The following is a 17,490-nucleotide window of genomic DNA, read 5'->3' as shown; positions in this document are numbered from 1 at the left end:
AAACCAGCAAAAAAATAAAATTCTCATACTACTCTTCAATTTTGCATAATGTGCTGATATTTCAGCTTTTACTTTTATGTTATGTTCTCTCTCTATTTTTTCTTTCCTAGAAGCTACACCTGGCCTGGCTCTGTGCTTAGCTGTGGCACCTTTCTGGAGGGGAACATCGTCCAAGCTGATGCTGCCAACAACTTAATGCTCTCCTTCTACAGATGATACACTTGGCCCTGTCTTTCAGTGTTAACCCTGTTTCTTCTAGACATAGCAACTGGCTGAGCTTTTACTGTGACTAACTGCATGTGCTCTCTTTCATACTCTTGACTAGACTTGAAAACTGGGTCAGAGTTCATCTGCTTAGGTGAAGCAACTAAAGGAGCTATAACCATTAATGTTTTACTTTTCTTTCCCATAGAAAGTACTGCTAGATCAGTGCTTCTGTGTTCTTTTTGTGTCTCGGTTCCCTCAAACCCCCAGTCGGCCGTGGCAGATGGCCGCTCACACTGAACCTGGTTCTACTGCAGGTTTCTTCCTGTTAAAAGGGAGTTTTAATTTCCACTGTCACTACATGCATGCTCAGCATAAGGGATTGCTGCAAAGTCATTGCAAGTGACTGTCCACTGTTGCTACATGCTCATCCAGGAGTGAATGCTCCACGTTACTGACTCGATGCAATCTGCTAGGTTTCCTTAGATAGACAAACCTTTTAAACAATTTGAATAATAAACTGAATGTGACTGCACTGTTTGATAGTTAGGATTAATTGGAATGTATGTACCTGACTTGAAATCTGTATGATTCGATTGAATTGACTTTGTGAAGTGCCTTGAGATGACATGTGTTGTGAATTGGCGCTATATAAATATAACTGAATTGAACTGAATCGAATTAAATTAAATACGTTGACAGGGCTTTTCACAAGGTGGTTCAGTTAGACAGTTTCAAAGAGGGGCCTCTCTAAAAGCCACTTCTACTTTTCTGAAAGCTACATATATCTTGCATTGATGTGTGCTTAGTCACAGATCACCGCAGAATGTGGTATGGCAATCCCCAGTTGTTGGCAAATGATGGATGCTTATATTGAGTCTGGTTCTGCGGGAGGTTTCATCTTGTTAACAAGGAGTTGATATGTTCCACTGACAGATTGACATATGCCAGTAACACGCCTGGGAAAATATAGTCTGCTCATATAAGACCAGATCAGATAATACCAGAACAGTCTCACTGGATGCCAAAAACACAGCACATTTGGAGGGGGAAATTGCAATGCTCATCACCCCAGAAAACACCATACCAATGGTCAAATTTGGAGGTAGGATTACCATGAAATGGGTGTGTATTTGCATCAGAAGAGCAAATAGGCACATTATTACTGCAACTACTGCTATGTTTTATGCGTATGACAGTCATACGGGATTTTGAGGTTCAGGCTTCAAAACCTCTAACTGTTCATGTCTACATTCTGAACATGGGGAGTTTCTATTTATTTATCCAAGTTGAAACTGAAACTCCAACTTCTCAACACAATTGTAATGCAGCATGGCAATGATTGGTTTGTTAAATCTAAAGACAAAAATCAAAAGGACTCGGGGATTGACTATGCTTCCAAATTCCCCAAAGAATCACTTTATGGGATCCAAAGGAAACTAGCAATTGAACAGAGACCCAATCCCACTATACACAAGCCCCAAAGGATTTATTGCTAACTCCAGAAACCATCAAGATGTCCATTGTTATTTCTGTTGACTTTTCAGAGATGTTCTGCAAGACAATTGCCACTAATGTTAGGGTTGAATGGGGTATGTACAAATCACAGTAAAAAACAGGTCAAATGCAGTCACTGGCTCTACAAGGTCAGATGCAGGCACAGATTTGTGAAAAGAACGATAGTTTTCAAAAGGATTCAAACCACTTTGAAGCAGCTCAGCCTCTGATATTCAAAAATGGTCAAATAAGCCAAAGCATAACATATTTCCTGTAATATAGCAAGTTGGAAATTACACCCTAAGCTTCCCTCTGTGAACAAAATTGAATAGTAATCATCCCTAGAGCCAAACAACTTTACTGGTAGCATACAACTGAGGGGAAATATTTCTACCAGGAGGGACAAAAAATACCAGTTTGAACAGTTGAATGTAGAGAAAATTTAGAAATTCTGAAAATAGAACACCTTAGAGGACTTAAGGTTTTTTTTTTCATTTCAACAACATATAAACCCCAAGCAAGACCCACAAAAACATAGTATGACTATTGGAAAATTCTGAAAGTTCTGATGTGAATCAGCCAGACCCTGCTGAACCCTTAACAGCAACACTGGATTAACTTAAAAATTGCTGTTTACAATGTCACAATGTTCCCAATCTAATATTAGCTAGTCATTCAATCTCCACAGTCTACACTAACAATCATATCATTGACTGGAGTTTGTTCTTGCTTTTATGAAAAATTATGAAACCTTCTTGAACGCATCCAGATTTAGTCATTTTAAAACCACAAATGTCAGTGCATTTTATTGGGGATTTAATTGATAAACCAACACCAAGTAGTGCAAAATTGTGAAAAGGAATGAAAATTATACATGGTTTTTTCAGCAGCTCAGGTGCATGTCTCAATTTTCAAATATTCCTTTTTAAAAAAGAAGGAACCTGTTCCTTCAATTTCACAAATAGGGGTATCTCTTTGTTTATCTAATCACACTAAATCCAAATAAAATAAACTGTCTGTGGTTGTAATGTGACAAAATGCGTAAATCCTCAAGGGGTATAAGATCTTGTGTAAGACATTATATTTATCTAACATCTAGTTGTTTATTATCTTGTTATAATCTGGTTATAAATAGAAATAACTCAACTAGTTACATTAAAAACCTTGAGAATCAAATGCGGATACCTTTATATCCTCATTTTGAATTGTCTTAAAATTAGTTTTGGTATTGTTTCATGAATACTATTAACATTAATCATAATAGAATCTTAAATCTTCTCTTTAATGATTAATAACAAAACATGACAAAGTTTAAAAACGGGATAATCTTACAAATCATAAAACTACCATAAATCCCAATCTCTTATGGTAATATGCCACTTGATGCTTTGAAAATGAAGTTATGAAAAATGAAATATGCTCTGTTAATTACTGTTCTGCCTAATACAAATCCTAATAAGCAATTAAGGATCCCCAGTCAGCTGCAGCATTAGCTGAAGTTATTGCAAAATCATATGATTTGGTATAAAAAGTCCCAAACATCATGTTATCCCATGGAGGCTTTGCCTCCATGCTCTGGTGACAGGTTATTAGTATTTAATGCTATTTCTGAAGGCAGCTGAGCTTGAAACAGGCCCTTACTGCCCTTGTGAACACTTCTGGGCAGCATTGTTTTATTGAAAATAATGTTGCTGGCCAGGGACAGCTTATAGTTGTTTCAGAGTGGGGAAAACACCGCAGGGTTGCATCAGCCAATTAAGCACAAAGTGTACAAGATATTTCAGAGCCCGATGTTTACTGTCAAATATTTTGTTCTTACTAAAAATACAAACCTGTTTTCGTCGATCTTGGTCCTTTCACTCCCAGAGCTGGCTGGACTGCTCTCACATATGGGGCCAACATGACTTATACTAAATAACAGAAAAGAGAAGAAAAGTGTGATGGTACGTCAGGAGGTGGCAGCTTCCTTAAACTTCCTTATTTCCACTGAAATAAATGAACAAATAAAACATAAATATTTTTACAACTGGCAGTGTGTTATTTTCTATTTAAAATGCCTTGCAAAGGCATTTATATTTTGGCATATTTGAACCATAAACCTTTGGGTATTTTATTGGGATTTTAAGTGATTTAGGAACACAAGGTAGTGCAAAACTGTTATGTGGAATGGGTTACAAAATCCCAGAAGCACCCAAAAAGCCTGTGGTTTAGACCAAAGTCCAGACCTAGATCCAGTAGAAAATGTATCCACCACTAACCCTCACCCCCAACAAGTGTGGACACCTCAAATTAAAGATTATTCTTTACAACAGATTTTGAAAACAATGTTTCAGTTTCTTCCCTACTAATGCATTACTTTGTATTGGTCCGTCGAATACAATTCCAATAACGTAATAATTTGCAAACAACAGCAAAACTTTTAAAACTTATTTTAACAGAGTACTACAACTCTGAAAAAAAATAGTAGATCCTTTTTAGACATTGCTGTAACAACTTTTAAATAATCTGATCCATATTTAATTTCCTCAGTATCACAGAATAACACAGCAGATGACTGCAATTTAATATCTACCCTCTCACAAATTGATAGTGTTACTTCCTCATTGCATGTGGCATTGTATCCCCCTTAAAAAAGAAGGTAAATATTCATAAGAGACTGGCTCACTGTTTTAATTTAGAGCTGCATATTCTAAAGCACAACACTAGGAAATTGGAGAGAAAAAGGCACTCTACACATCTAGTGGAGTCCTACTTAATCTGGAAAAAGTCTACTGTTTGAGCATTTGCCAAGCTGAAACAATGTATTTTTCATCTTTAATAGATGAGAATAAGAATAATACTATGTTTCTTTATAGTACAGTTGCCAAACTTATACAATCTCAGCTCTTTTGAGCCATCAATCCCCTTAGCTCTCTGCAGTGACAACTTCATGAGATTCTTTGTAAATCAAACGTGATTACTTCATCCTCAGTAAGAGAGGCACCGTTGGAGGTAACTGTAGATCCTTATCCGTGTTTGGACTGTTTTGATTTAGTGGAACTTTCTCAGTTATCAAAAATACTAGCTTAATCTAAAACTTCAACTTGTATCTTAGACCCAATCCCAACCAAATTATTTAGGGAAGTGTTTCCTTTGATTACCAGTCCTATTTTAGATATGATTAATCTATCCTTAGCAACAGACATGTTCCACAGGCTTTTAAGGTAGCTGTAATTAAACCTTTACTTAAGACACCTTCTCTTGATCAAATGACTTAATAAATTACAGACCTACAGTACAGACCAAAAGTTTGGACACACCTTCTCATTCAAAGACTTGTCTTTATTTTCATGACTATGAATATTGTAGCTTCATGCTGAAGACATCAAAACTATGAATTAACACATGTGGAATTATATACTGAACAAAAAATTGTGAAACAACTGAAAATATGTCTTATATTCTAGGTTCTTCAAAGTAGCCACCTTTCGCTTTGATTACTGGTACGCACACTCTTGGCATTCTGTTGATGAGCTTCAGGAGGTAGTCACCTGAAATGGTTTTCACTTCACAGGTGTGCCCTGTCAGGTTTAATAAGTGGGATTTCAAGCCTTATAAATGGGGTTGGGACCATCAGTTGTGTTCTGCAGGAGGTGGATACAGTACACAGCTGATAGTCCTACTGAATAAACTGTTAGAATTTGTATTATGGCAAGAAAAAAGCAGCTAAGTAAAGAAAAACGAATGGCCATCATTACTTTAAGAAATGAAGGTCAGTTAGTACGAACAATTGGGAAAAGTTTGAAAGTGTCCCCAAGTGCAGTCGCAAAAACCATCAAGCGCTACAAAGAAACTGGCTCACATGAGGACCGCCCCAGGAAAGGAAGACCAAGAGTCATGTCTGCTGCGGACGATAAGTTCATCCGAGTCACTGCCTCAGAAATCGCAGGTTAAAAGCAGCTCAGATTATAGAACAGGTCAATGCCACACAGAGTTCTAGCAGCAGACACATCTCTAGAACAACTGTTAAGAGGAGACTGTGTGAATCAGGCCTTCATGGTAAAATAGCTGCTAGGAAACCACTGCTGAGGACAGGCAACAAGCAGAATAGACTTGTTTGGGCTAAAGTGCACAAGGAATGGACATTAGACCATGGAAATCTGTGCTTTGGTCTGATGATTCCAAGTTTGAGATCTTTGGTTCCAACCACCGTGTCTTTGTGCAGTGCAGAAGAGGTGAGTGGATGGACTCTACATGCCTGGTTCCCACTGTGAAGCATGGAGGATGAGGTGTGACTGTGTGGGGGTGCTTTGCTGGTGACACTGTTGGGGATTTATTCAAAATTGAAGGCATACTGAACCAGCATGGCTACCTCAGCATCTTGCAGCGGCATGCTATTCCATCCGGTTTGCGTTTAGTTGGACCATCATTTATTTTTCTACAGGCCAATGACCCCAAACACACCTCCAGGCTGTGTAAGGGCTATTTGACCAAGAAGGAGAGTGATGGGGTGCTGCGCCAGATGACCTGGCCTCCACAGTCACTGGACCTGAACCCAATCGAGATGGTTTGGGATGAGCTGGACCACAGAGTGAAGGCAAAAGAGCCAACAAGTGCTAAGCATCTCTGGGAACTCCTTCAAGACTGTTGGAAAACCATTTCAGGTGACTACCTCTTGAAGCTCATCAACAGAATGCCAAGAGTGTACGTAGCAGTAATCTAAGCAAAAGGTGGCTACTTTGAAGAGCCTAGAATATAAGACATATTTTCAGTTGTTTCACACTTTTTGGTTCAGTATTTAATTCCACATGTGTTAATTCATAGTTTTGATGCCTTCAGTGTGAAGTTACAATATTCATAGTCATGAAAATAAAGAAAACTCTTTGAATGAGAAGGTGTGTTCCAACTTTTTGTCTGTATTGTATATCTAATCTTCCATTCTTATCTAAAGCTCTTGAGAAAATAGTTGCTAATCAAGTGTTTGAGCATTTGCACTGTAATAACCAGTTTGCAGAGTTTCAGTCAGGTTTCAGAGCTCATCATAGCACTGAAACAGCAGTGATGAAAGTCACTAATGATACTCTAATAGACTCAGATAATACACTTGTGTACTTGTCCTGCAGTCAATCACAATATTCTGTTAAATAGGCTGGGACGTGCTGTAGGGATTAACGAAAAAGCACTGGTTTAAATCTTATTTGTCTAACAGATTCCAGTTTACTCATGTAAATGACAAATCTTCGCACTCCAGAGTTACTTGTGGAGTACCACAGTGTTCAGTGCTTAGGCTAATTCTCTTTACAATATATATATGCTTCCAATTATAAAGCAGCATGGGATAAATTTTTACTGTTATGCTGATAATACTCAGCTTTATTTATCCATAAATCCTCATGAATCCAGACAGTTTTTAAAAAGAAACTGTGCAGTTACTCACTTAATCCTAATGGCTTTCAAATGGTCTCCGGTAATGAAGGTAAAAAAAAAAATCTTGGTGTTATCTTTGACCAGGACATGTCATTTAAATTCCATATCAAACGGGTTTCTGTGATTTCCTTCTTTCTCCTCCACAATCTTGCCTAATTTAGAAATATTCTGTCAGGGAATGATGCTGAAAATTTAGTCCATGCATTTTTTACTTTAAGGCTGGGCTATTGTAAAGTTGTATTATCAGAAAGTCCACAAAAAACAGTTAAAAGCCTTCAGCTGATCCAAAATACTGCAGCACGAATTCTGATGAAAATTAAAAAGGGAAATCATATTTCTCCTATTTTAGCTTCTCTTCAATGGCTCCCTGTTAAATCGAGAAAACAAATTAAAATTATCTTTCTCACATATAAAATATCACATATAAAGCAAACACCATTAAAACTAGGCTTAAAACTTTCGCTGCTATAGGTTTGGGCTGCTGGACGACATAATGACCACTTTCCCTCACTCTCCTACTACTCTCCAATTTTGCATTTGTTGCATTATTTTAGCTTTTAACTTAACTTTGTTTTTTCTGTTTTTTCTCATCATAGAAGCTACATCTGGCATAGCTTTCTGTTTAGCTATGGTACCTTAGGCAACGGCTGAGCTACTGCTGCCAGCAACCTCATATTCTACTTCTATTAATGATAGACGTGGTCCTGTCTTTCAGAGTTTAACCCTGTTTCTTTCTTAGACAAAGCTATTGGCTGAGCTTTTACTGCATCTAACTGAATGTGCTCTCTTTCAACCTAGATTTCAAAACTGGCTCAGAACTTATCTGTTTAGCTGTGTTTTTCTACTTCTGCCATTAAAGTTTTACTTTTCTTTGACATAGAAAGTACTCATGGACCAGTGACTGTCCAGTGCTGGATTTCCTTAGATAGAAAACTTTGAACCAATTTGAATAATAAACTGAACTTCACTACTTTGTTTGATAACTAGGATCAGTTGGAATGTATGTACCTGACTTTGGATCTGTGTATAAATTGACTAAATTTACTTTTTTTTATTGTGTTGAGATGACATGTGTAGCAAATTGGTAAAAAATTATGAAATGAAGTGCAATATATTTCGGTCGCTTCAAAAAGTAGTCCAGTTATTATTTTGTAGGAATATTTTTCATAAACAATATTTATAATGTTTTCCTGTACAACTTTGGAAGACGATCAATCAAAGTTAGTTGTACATGCTAATAATTAAAATCACGTTTTGGTGGAGTCCCTGCAATAGATATAAAATGCATATACAGGGGTTGGACAATGAAACTGAAACACCTGTCATTTTAGTGTGGGAGGTTTCATGGCTAAATTGGACCAGCCTGGTAGCCAGTCTTCATTGATTGCACATTGCACCAGTAAGAGCAGAGTGTGAAGGTTCAATTAGCAGGGTAAGAGCACAGTTTTGCTCAAAATATTTAAATGCACACAATATTATGGGTGACATACCAGAGTTCAAAAGAGGACAAATTGTTGGTGCACGTCTTGCTGGCGCATTTGTGACCAAGACAGCAAGTCTTTGTGATGTATCAAGAGCCACGGTATCCAGGGTAATGTCAGCATACCACCAAGAAGGACGAACCACATCCAACAGGATTAACTGTGGACGCAAGAGGAAGCTGTCTGAAAGGGATGTTCAGGTGCTAACCCGGATTGTATCCAAATAATATAAAACCACGGCTGCCCAAATCACTGCAGAATTAAATGTGCACCTCAACTCTCCTGTTTCCACCAGAACTGTCCGTCGGGAGCTCCACAGGGTTAATATACACGGCAGGGCTGCTATAGCCAGACTTTTGGTCACTCATGCCAATGCCAAACGTCGGTTTCAATGGTGCAAGGAGCGCAAATCTTGGGCTGTGGACAATATGAAACATGTATTGTTCTCTGATGAGTCCACCTTTACTGTTTTCCCCACATCCAGGAGAGTTACGGTGTGGAGAAGCCCCGGAGAAGCGTACCACCCAGACTGTTGCATGCCCAGAGTGAAGCATGGGGGTGGATCAGTGATGGTTTGGGCTGCCATATCATGGCATTCCCTTGGCCCAATACTTATGCTAGATGGGCGCGTCACTGCCAAGGAATACCGAACCATTCTTGAGGACCATGTTCCTCCAATGGTTCAAACATTGTATCCTGAAGGCAGTGCCGTGTATCAGGATAACAATGCACCAATACACACAGCAAGACTGGTGAAAGATTGGTTTGATGAACATGAAAGTGAAGTTGAACATCTCCCATGGCCTGCACAGTCACCAGATCTAAATATTATTGAGCCACTTTGGGGTGTTTTGGAGGAGCGAGTCAGGAAACGTTTTCCTCCACCAGTATCACGTAGTGACCTGGCCACTAACCTGCAAGAAGAATGGCTTAAAATCCCTCTGACCACTGTGCAGGACTTGTATATGTCATTCCCAAGACGAATTGATGCTGTATTGGCTGCAAATGGAGGCCCTACACCATACTAATAAATTATTGTGGTCTAAAATCAGGTGTTTCAGTTTCATTGTCCAACCCCTGTACATGTCTGTATTAATTGTTTTTATTGGAAAACCCATTAAATCATAGGTTAACTAATTTCCTGATGTATCTGATTGTAATTCATAATGAAAATGACATTTGTTTATAAAAAAAAATATTTCTTTGACATTTTTGAACAAGACTGTATAATAGTGTTAGATTTAATTCATATGAGGACTCAATTTCCATCTTCCCACTGTCGTCTGTTAAGCAAGTCTTTTAAAGAAAAGCTCACAAAACAAAAAGCTTTTTTCTAATTCCTAATATCCGAGCCTTACCTTGCGTGTCAGGACCCAAGGATTTAAAGAGTTTGCACTCTGCTCATTAAACTTCATTGCCCTCTAAAATAGCCTCTTTTATTTATTCATGTTTATAAAGAGTATCAGTCTGGAGCTAAGAGGGATCTCTCTATCTCTCTTTTCACTAAATCTAAATCAAGAGTTTGTCAGAGAATACTTAAAGGGCTGGAGAGGGATGAGAGCTGTTAAGAAAAAAAAAAAAAAGCCATGCAGTGCTGAGTCACACTCACCCACAATTCATAGGAGAGCAGAATCCCATTAGTCTGTGTGGAATAGGTGAGAGGTATATGGAATGGTACAGCACAGGAGATGTGATAGCACAAACACAAGAGTTTAAACAGTAGACAAAGCACATGCAGACACAGTTAGATGTTGCTGATGATGAATGAATACACATTATAGTGATACATTTTGTGTTTTAATATTTGAAACAATCTACACTACACTCAAAGAGGAATATTTACCAAATACCATGCCTTCATGGAGTCCCTCAAAGAAATATTTTGGAGTAATACTTCTATAAATCATAAAAATCCACTGCATTAATTAAAATTGGATATGTAAAGTATAAAATGATAACTACTATATTATACAATGCTGTTTGAAAAGTATTTACTGCTTTACACATTTCTTCTGTTTTACTTCTTTGTCACACTTAAATCTACAGGAAGCCACAATGAGAGCCATTATCTACAACTCGAGAAAACGTTGCACAGTGGCAAACATCTCCAGGAGTGGCGAGCCTCCCATAATTATTTCAATATCACATTGACGACTAACTGGGACGTCACAAAAAAAAACCAAACAAGCTCTGAAGCACTGCATTTGCCCTAGTTAAGGTCAGTGTTTGGAACTTAACAACACGAAAGAGACATAGCTTATGTCATTAGGACAGTTCCAAGTGCAAAAAGACCAATATGTCCAAGAAAACATCTTAATAATCCACATACAAAAGGAATGTGTCTCTTTCCTTGGTAGAGCCATTGCTGGATATACTATGTGTACTCCCGTTGTTTTACTTTCCCACAGAAGTGCTCCTGTGTTGTTTTCTGTGTATCCTGCCTGTCCTCTCAACGCTTTGCCCATTGTATAAGATTTGTGCTTATACTGTGCCTGATTCGGCACAAGGTTGCTCAGAATCGGGAAAGGTTGGAAATTGAATGAATTAATGCACTTACTGGGCTTTCTTACATAGATAACATTTTTCAACTAGCATGACAAAATCAACAACATTTTTCAATTTTCTTATCATTTGTACTAAGTTAAATGTATATAAATAGAGATTAATCTGAATTAACAATTATATTGTTTAATTGAAGTTAATTTCATTAATTGTGTCTGAACTGATCTAAACTGAATTAAGTTAAATTCAATTAAAGTTTTTTTAAACAACCAATGTTATTTTAAATGAACTGAATTGAACAAATGGATAGAATTTGTTCAAGGCACTTCCCAAATCACTTATAATAAAAGGTCTTAAATTTGTTAAATGAGTTCTTGAATGTTGCCAGGAAGAGCTCTCTTCTTGCCTAATATGGCAAATTTGTAATGCTGCAAAGTCTATAAACCATGACAGAGAGAATATGAATAAGAATCATAATGTTCACATACATGTGATTAATGCAAGTAACAAGTGACTGTTTTGTCTTCTTAAATGTTTGAGCTTTTAAGCTGCAAAAAAACAACCAAAAAAAAACCCAACACATAAGTGAAACCAGAATGCAAAAAAGTAAAGACAGAAATGAAAGATTGCAATAAAGTGTCAGAAATGAGGTGAAACAATTTAGTCGGAAACATAATCCCACCAAACCTGAAGCCCTCTGCTGTCTAAACATTCTGTATGTAAATTTTATTTGAATTGATGAACTGAATAATTCTCAAATCAATAAGTTAAGCTTCATTTGCATTCTACACAGTCCTCTACTTATTGTTGAGCAGAGTGATTGTGTCTGTGTTAAGAGCACATCAGTGAAAACAGGCATTGTTCATTACTTATGCTCATATGATGAAGCATATTCTACAACTGCTTCCTTCTCTCCATCTCTGGCTCTATTCTTTATGTGTTTTAGATTTTTTACGTTCTTTAGATGAGATTATGACTTCTCAAACCGCTGTCTTTAGTAGTGATGTGCTGTGTCCTTACCTCACATTGCAGGACTGAGGATCTTTGAGCTTGTGGAACCAGGACTGCTGGGCCTGGCGGCATTCTGCCCTAGTGATCATGACATCTTTATCCATGACCAGTCCTTGAAAAACGGATCTTGCCTTGTCTCTTTCCTTAGCAGTCAACAGACGCACCAGTGAGTTCTAAAACAAAATAGAAAAAGAAAAATTTCATATAAGTTCAAGCTCATGGAAATAAATCATATACACATTTATCATAATAAAAGAAATGCTATCCACTTAGATGATTTCATTTATTTTTATTTTGCTTCCTGCGAAAGGCTTTATTTAGGGCTTTTGCCTAAATCATTCTCAATCACATTAGCATTGACCAAGATAATCTGCAAGCATGGCTTTACCTCACACTCCACAGTTTATGGAATGCTAAATTAATATGTCAAAGCCAAACACAGATATGTTAAATCTGGTCCGTGGTTATCAGTGATGACACAAGTATTAATTAAAGCTGCTAGATTAAAGCCATTAATTACATAAATATGATCAACATTCAGTCCTATTAAATCATATAATTTTAATTAGGATGTTTTTTATTTGTATAAAAAGTTACCATACCATAAATATTGTCTTGATATTATAAAACTTTATAATAACCAGTGGCTCATGATAATTCCAATTTATTAATACTGAGCATATTTGTTTTTCCATCGACCAAATACTATACCTCTGTCCTGAACTTCTTCAAAACAGCCAGAGACTCAAAGTAGAGAAAGTCTGACCATTCGATGTGACCCTTCTTCTCAGGATCCAGAGAAGCAAACTGGGCCAAAACCTCCTCCTCTTGCTCATCACTCAAGTCCTTATCAAACTGCTGCTTGGATACAAAGTGGCGGTACTGCAGCAGCTCATCTGACACCAGGCATGACTCTACAACGGCAAGGAGCAATTCATCACATCGCAGTAAATTAGTCACCCAGTGGTCTTCTAGATATAATTTATTTAGGATGACTCATCTTCAGAGACGACGGGACTTATCTATCCCTGTTCCAAATTCAATTTGGTGTTTTCAAATTTGTGTGTCCTGGCATTGTTGGGTGTGAAAACCTTATAAAATGTTGTGTCATTGGAGTCTTGACAACTTATGTACATTCCTAAAATCTGGCGGATACATCTCCTCACAAAGTGTGCATTTCCTTTTGAATCTTTCCACATTTTGGCAAATTGTAGCCACAAACCTAAATGTATTATATTAGGATTGTATCTATTGGAGCACAAAGAAGCACATGCATTTGAAGTGCAAGGAAAATGACACATATTTCTTTTTTTTTTACAAAAAACAAAATCTGTTTTGTGCATTTGTATTGAGACCTGCAAATGCAAGCCAATACTTTTTAGAACCACCTATTACTTCTCCTAGTCTTTTTTGGTATTAACAGCTTTGCACCTTCCTAGCTCTCTGTTGTGCCAATTCCATCTTCCACTCATTTATCATCCTTCTTCTTATTGAAGAAAAGCATCCCCACATTATGATACTGCCACCACCATGTTTGACAGTGGGCTAGGGTGGAGTTTTCACAGTGTCGTGCAGTGCTAGTTTTCTGCCGCACAAAATCTTTCACATGTAGGCCCAAAAGATCAGTTTTGGAATCCTGTCACCAGAGCACTTGCTTCCACATGTTTGCTTTGTCCCCTAAATGTGTGGGGTGTTCAATTATTAATAGTGCTGTAAAAAGCTTCTCCCACCTGAGCAATTAATCTCTATAACTCCTCTGGAGTTACCATGGGTCTCTTGGCTGATTCTCTGATTAATGTTCTCCATAACCAGAATTGAAAAATAAATGCTTTGAATATGAATACCTTCACAAGATAATACGATATTAGCAATCAAGTGTCCACCCTTTGGACCATTTGCAATTGGTACCTATTTTACATAGCATACTGCCAGAAATTCCTGATCTGGAACTTTGGACAATATGTTAATACATTTTTTGCCATAGCATCTTACACATTCACTATTACCCTAAAGGAAAGCTGCTGTCAGTTCAGCATATATGCATGCTGATGTCCATAAAAAGGATTCTTCATAAAGTGAAGAACATTATGACCTCTGAGCATCCCTTTCATGAGACTGTTGTACAACAACAGAGTGTCTTCAGTCAGAGGCTTCTTCAGATCTGTTGTAAAACAGACCACTACAGGAGATCATTCCTACTCACAGCCATCAGCATCTACAACGGCTCTTTGAAGAAACCTGCATAATGAGCTACAACAACATTTAATTTCCCTTGGGGATTAATAAAGTATTTTTGAACTGAAATGAATTAAATAAAAATAATCTTAACCTTTTGGTCAGGAATCATTAAGCAGGCTATTTACTGACTCACCTGGAATGATCTTGCACTGCTTGAAAGTCTCCATTAGACTGTACATCTCCTCCTCAGTTAGAAGAAGATTTACATTGTCCTGCAGGGTACAGGGCGATAAAAGCAAAGCATTACAGAAAATACAGCAAGCCCCATCTTAAAGCAACAGAATTTTAGTCTAAAGTCTAAATGGGAAATTCCAATTAACAATTCAATAAATAGGTTTCCTTCAGTAAACCACAGAGACACACAGCATTGAAACAAATAACTTGTGACATTTTCTACATGTTAACACTGCCTTGCAAAAGTATTCATACTCCTTGAACTTCTTCACATAAACGTTTCATTACCTCAATGTATTTTATTAGGATTTATCTGCTAGACCAACACAAAAAAGTGCATATTTATGACTCAGAATAAAAGCAATAAATGGATTTCAATATTTTTTTCACAAATAAGTCTAGAAAGTGTCATGTGCATTTCTATTAAGCATTTACTCTGATGCCCCTAAATTAAATTTAGTGCAACCAGTTGGGTTGAAAAGGTCACCTAACAATTAAATATAGACTGATTGTGTATAATTGTATGGAGATAAAACTGTTTCGTGAAAGGCTTACGCTGTAAATTAATATAATGTAAAATTATGTGGGATTATATTATTATTATATAAATTAATTAAAATGCAAGATAATGTGGATATATAAAATTGGTCCTGGCCTCTGTAATATTAGCAAATACGAGGAAAACCACTTATTTTCATTTTCTATTTTCCTTATTCTTGTGTCAGAACCTCAGAAAACAAAGCCATATTATATTATAGCCATGTTGGTATTAGTAACAGTAAAGATTTTGGCCTGTTAAAAGTTTAAAAAAAATTTAAATCTTCACAAAGCTATTTGAGAAATAAGAAATAACCAAATTATTTGGTTTAGATAGTATGGAAGCAAAATGCCTGAATTTCCCACTACTTGCACAACATTAGGTCGAGCCCCAAAGAGAAAGTCATGATCTCATTATATCAGCCAGCAGGAGCTGAGCAACACATTGCCTGTTAATTCCCTACATTTTTTCTACCTATTATGTAGACCGCAATAACTGCCAAACACCCTGTCATTATATTACAGCTAGCATTTACACAAATTCAATAGTTATGCATTACGTAGTCACCAGTGTGACTGAGTGCTGAAAATTGTTGTTTTCTGCTTTGTGCCTTTTGCAATGATTCAGTAAATATGGACATGTTATTTTCTGGAGGAAACTCACTTAATTCTTCCCTGTCTTAGGTGCTTAACCATTTATTCATACTGGGTGAAACAACGTGTCTCCGGCCAGTGAGGCCATTCCAAAGTCAATGAAAAATAAAAATGAAATACTGAATAACAATATTTACAAAAATATTATATATTTTGACTGTGAAAAACGAAATTCTCCACCTCACTAAAAAACTAGTTCAAAGCAAATGCACTTTCTACTGTTTAGAAGGAAGTAAAAGACCTCAAGAACTACTTCTCTGCATAATATTTTGAAATATTTAAAAAAATATTTTCATTCCCTAACTGCCACATTCAAGTAGATGAAGTAAAGCGAGATGCAATCATTAAGCATACCCAGCTAGGAGTCTAAGCAGAGAAAAATCCTTTGACTTTTGATAACAGTAAGAAAAACCTTTCATACTAAAATACAGATATTTTCAACTACATTATTTTGTGCTCATCTTTCACTGATTACTTGCTGCCATATTGATCACAGAAGTTGCCTGAAAACTAAACATGAGCATATTTCGAGAGAAGGAAAGCAAGTCACGAACATGAAATCCAATGAGTTAAAACTGCAGCACAAAGCTACAAATTTCAACAGTTATTTGTTATTCTCACATCTGAAGCCCAGTATATCGTTTATCAAGCATCATTTATCTTCACTTTAGTTCATCCGAAGGTACCAGTCTGAAATCAGAAGTATTGTGTTTTCAGCACCTCAGTTTGCATCATTTTTCAGAAGAGCTGCAGGTCTTGACAACTGCACTGAGTGTTAAATACAGACCTGACAAAGTCTGAACCTGAAAGTAACTTTTTGTTTTTAGCTGTTCCTAAAGATCTTTCACTTGTGCTTTAGGGCGCTGGATCTTACACTGTTCTTTAAGAATTCTTAAAATACGCTTTTGTCTGTTTCTCTATCGAATGACAACAAATGATCAAACAGCATCTTCTGATGAATTTTTGTCTCTCTGAAATCAAATTTGTCCATTACATGTTACCTGTAAGAACATGAAATCACTGCAAAACAGTCAAAGAGGCATCATCTCGAAAGTGTGTTCTCTGGTACACAAAAGATTCCTGTGAGATTAGGGGATATAAATAATATTATGGTCTAATCTTACATTTACAGATTGTATAAATAGATCTTTGAGGCTGCCTGAATAATGTCAGCATGGGTAATTAAAGGGAATTTATAACCAACATGATGTCCTATGAGCTTTGCCTGTCAGTTGCTTTTCTTCATTAATATGCAAATCGGCAGTTATATGTTTATTTCAATTCAATATAAGCGGGTCATTTTTTTGTTGAAAATACTCAGATAAATCAGAACATTCCAAGAAACAGCAATTAAGACTTTAAATTATGAGTCATGGTGTCCAAATAGTGATAAACTGCACATGTGGACTCATTTACTGTGAGTCCACATGTGAAGCTCATGAGTGGTTTCAAATGATTTCATATTTTGCATTAGTTTCTACCATGCTTTGGCAGCCATTTATTACATTTTCAGGGTATTTCAAATCTGTGCAGTGCCCAAAAAAGCTGCTTGTCTCTGCAGACAATGCAGACAGAATTCAAAATCAAAATAAGTTAATTTCTTTCTCCCCCTGAATAGATTGTTACCCTCCATCCTAAATCTAAACACAATGAAGGAATCAGTCACAGATAGACAAACTGCCTTTCTAATTAAATGGAAAACATTTACATTCTGCAAAGCTTTGGCAAAGGGAATTTGTTTCTCAGTGATAGGGGATGATGAAGCCCCATTCAACTTTGAAGAGTC

The 17,490-nt window shown here is 36.8% G+C and overlaps 1 protein-coding gene across 3 annotated transcripts in view; it reads right to left on the bottom strand.

Moving 5' to 3' along the window:
- phf24 (PHD finger protein 24) overlaps window positions 1–17,490 on the bottom strand; it is a 59,909-nt gene that overhangs the window by 1,498 nt on the left and 40,921 nt on the right. For 2 of the 3 annotated variants that reach the window (XM_047373446.1, XM_047373445.1), the window contains 5 exons: window positions 14,473–14,551; window positions 12,813–13,015; window positions 12,111–12,274; window positions 10,198–10,230; window positions 3,534–3,611 (listed from right to left, as the gene is read on the bottom strand). In XM_047373446.1, coding sequence (XP_047229402.1) covers window positions 3,534–3,611; window positions 10,198–10,230; window positions 12,111–12,274; window positions 12,813–13,015; window positions 14,473–14,551 — 557 coding nt within the window. The remainder of the gene's footprint in view (window positions 1–3,533; window positions 3,612–10,197; window positions 10,231–12,110; window positions 12,275–12,812; window positions 13,016–14,472; window positions 14,552–17,490) is intronic. The other variant, XM_047373447.1, reaches the window with a different exon arrangement.

This window comes from Girardinichthys multiradiatus, chromosome 8 (genome assembly GCF_021462225.1).
Source record: "Girardinichthys multiradiatus isolate DD_20200921_A chromosome 8, DD_fGirMul_XY1, whole genome shotgun sequence".
NCBI classification, from domain to species: Eukaryota; Metazoa; Chordata; class Actinopteri; order Cyprinodontiformes; family Goodeidae; genus Girardinichthys; species Girardinichthys multiradiatus.
The sequence above is the reverse complement of the archived record's forward strand: the minus strand, read 5'-3'. Positions and strand labels throughout refer to the sequence as shown.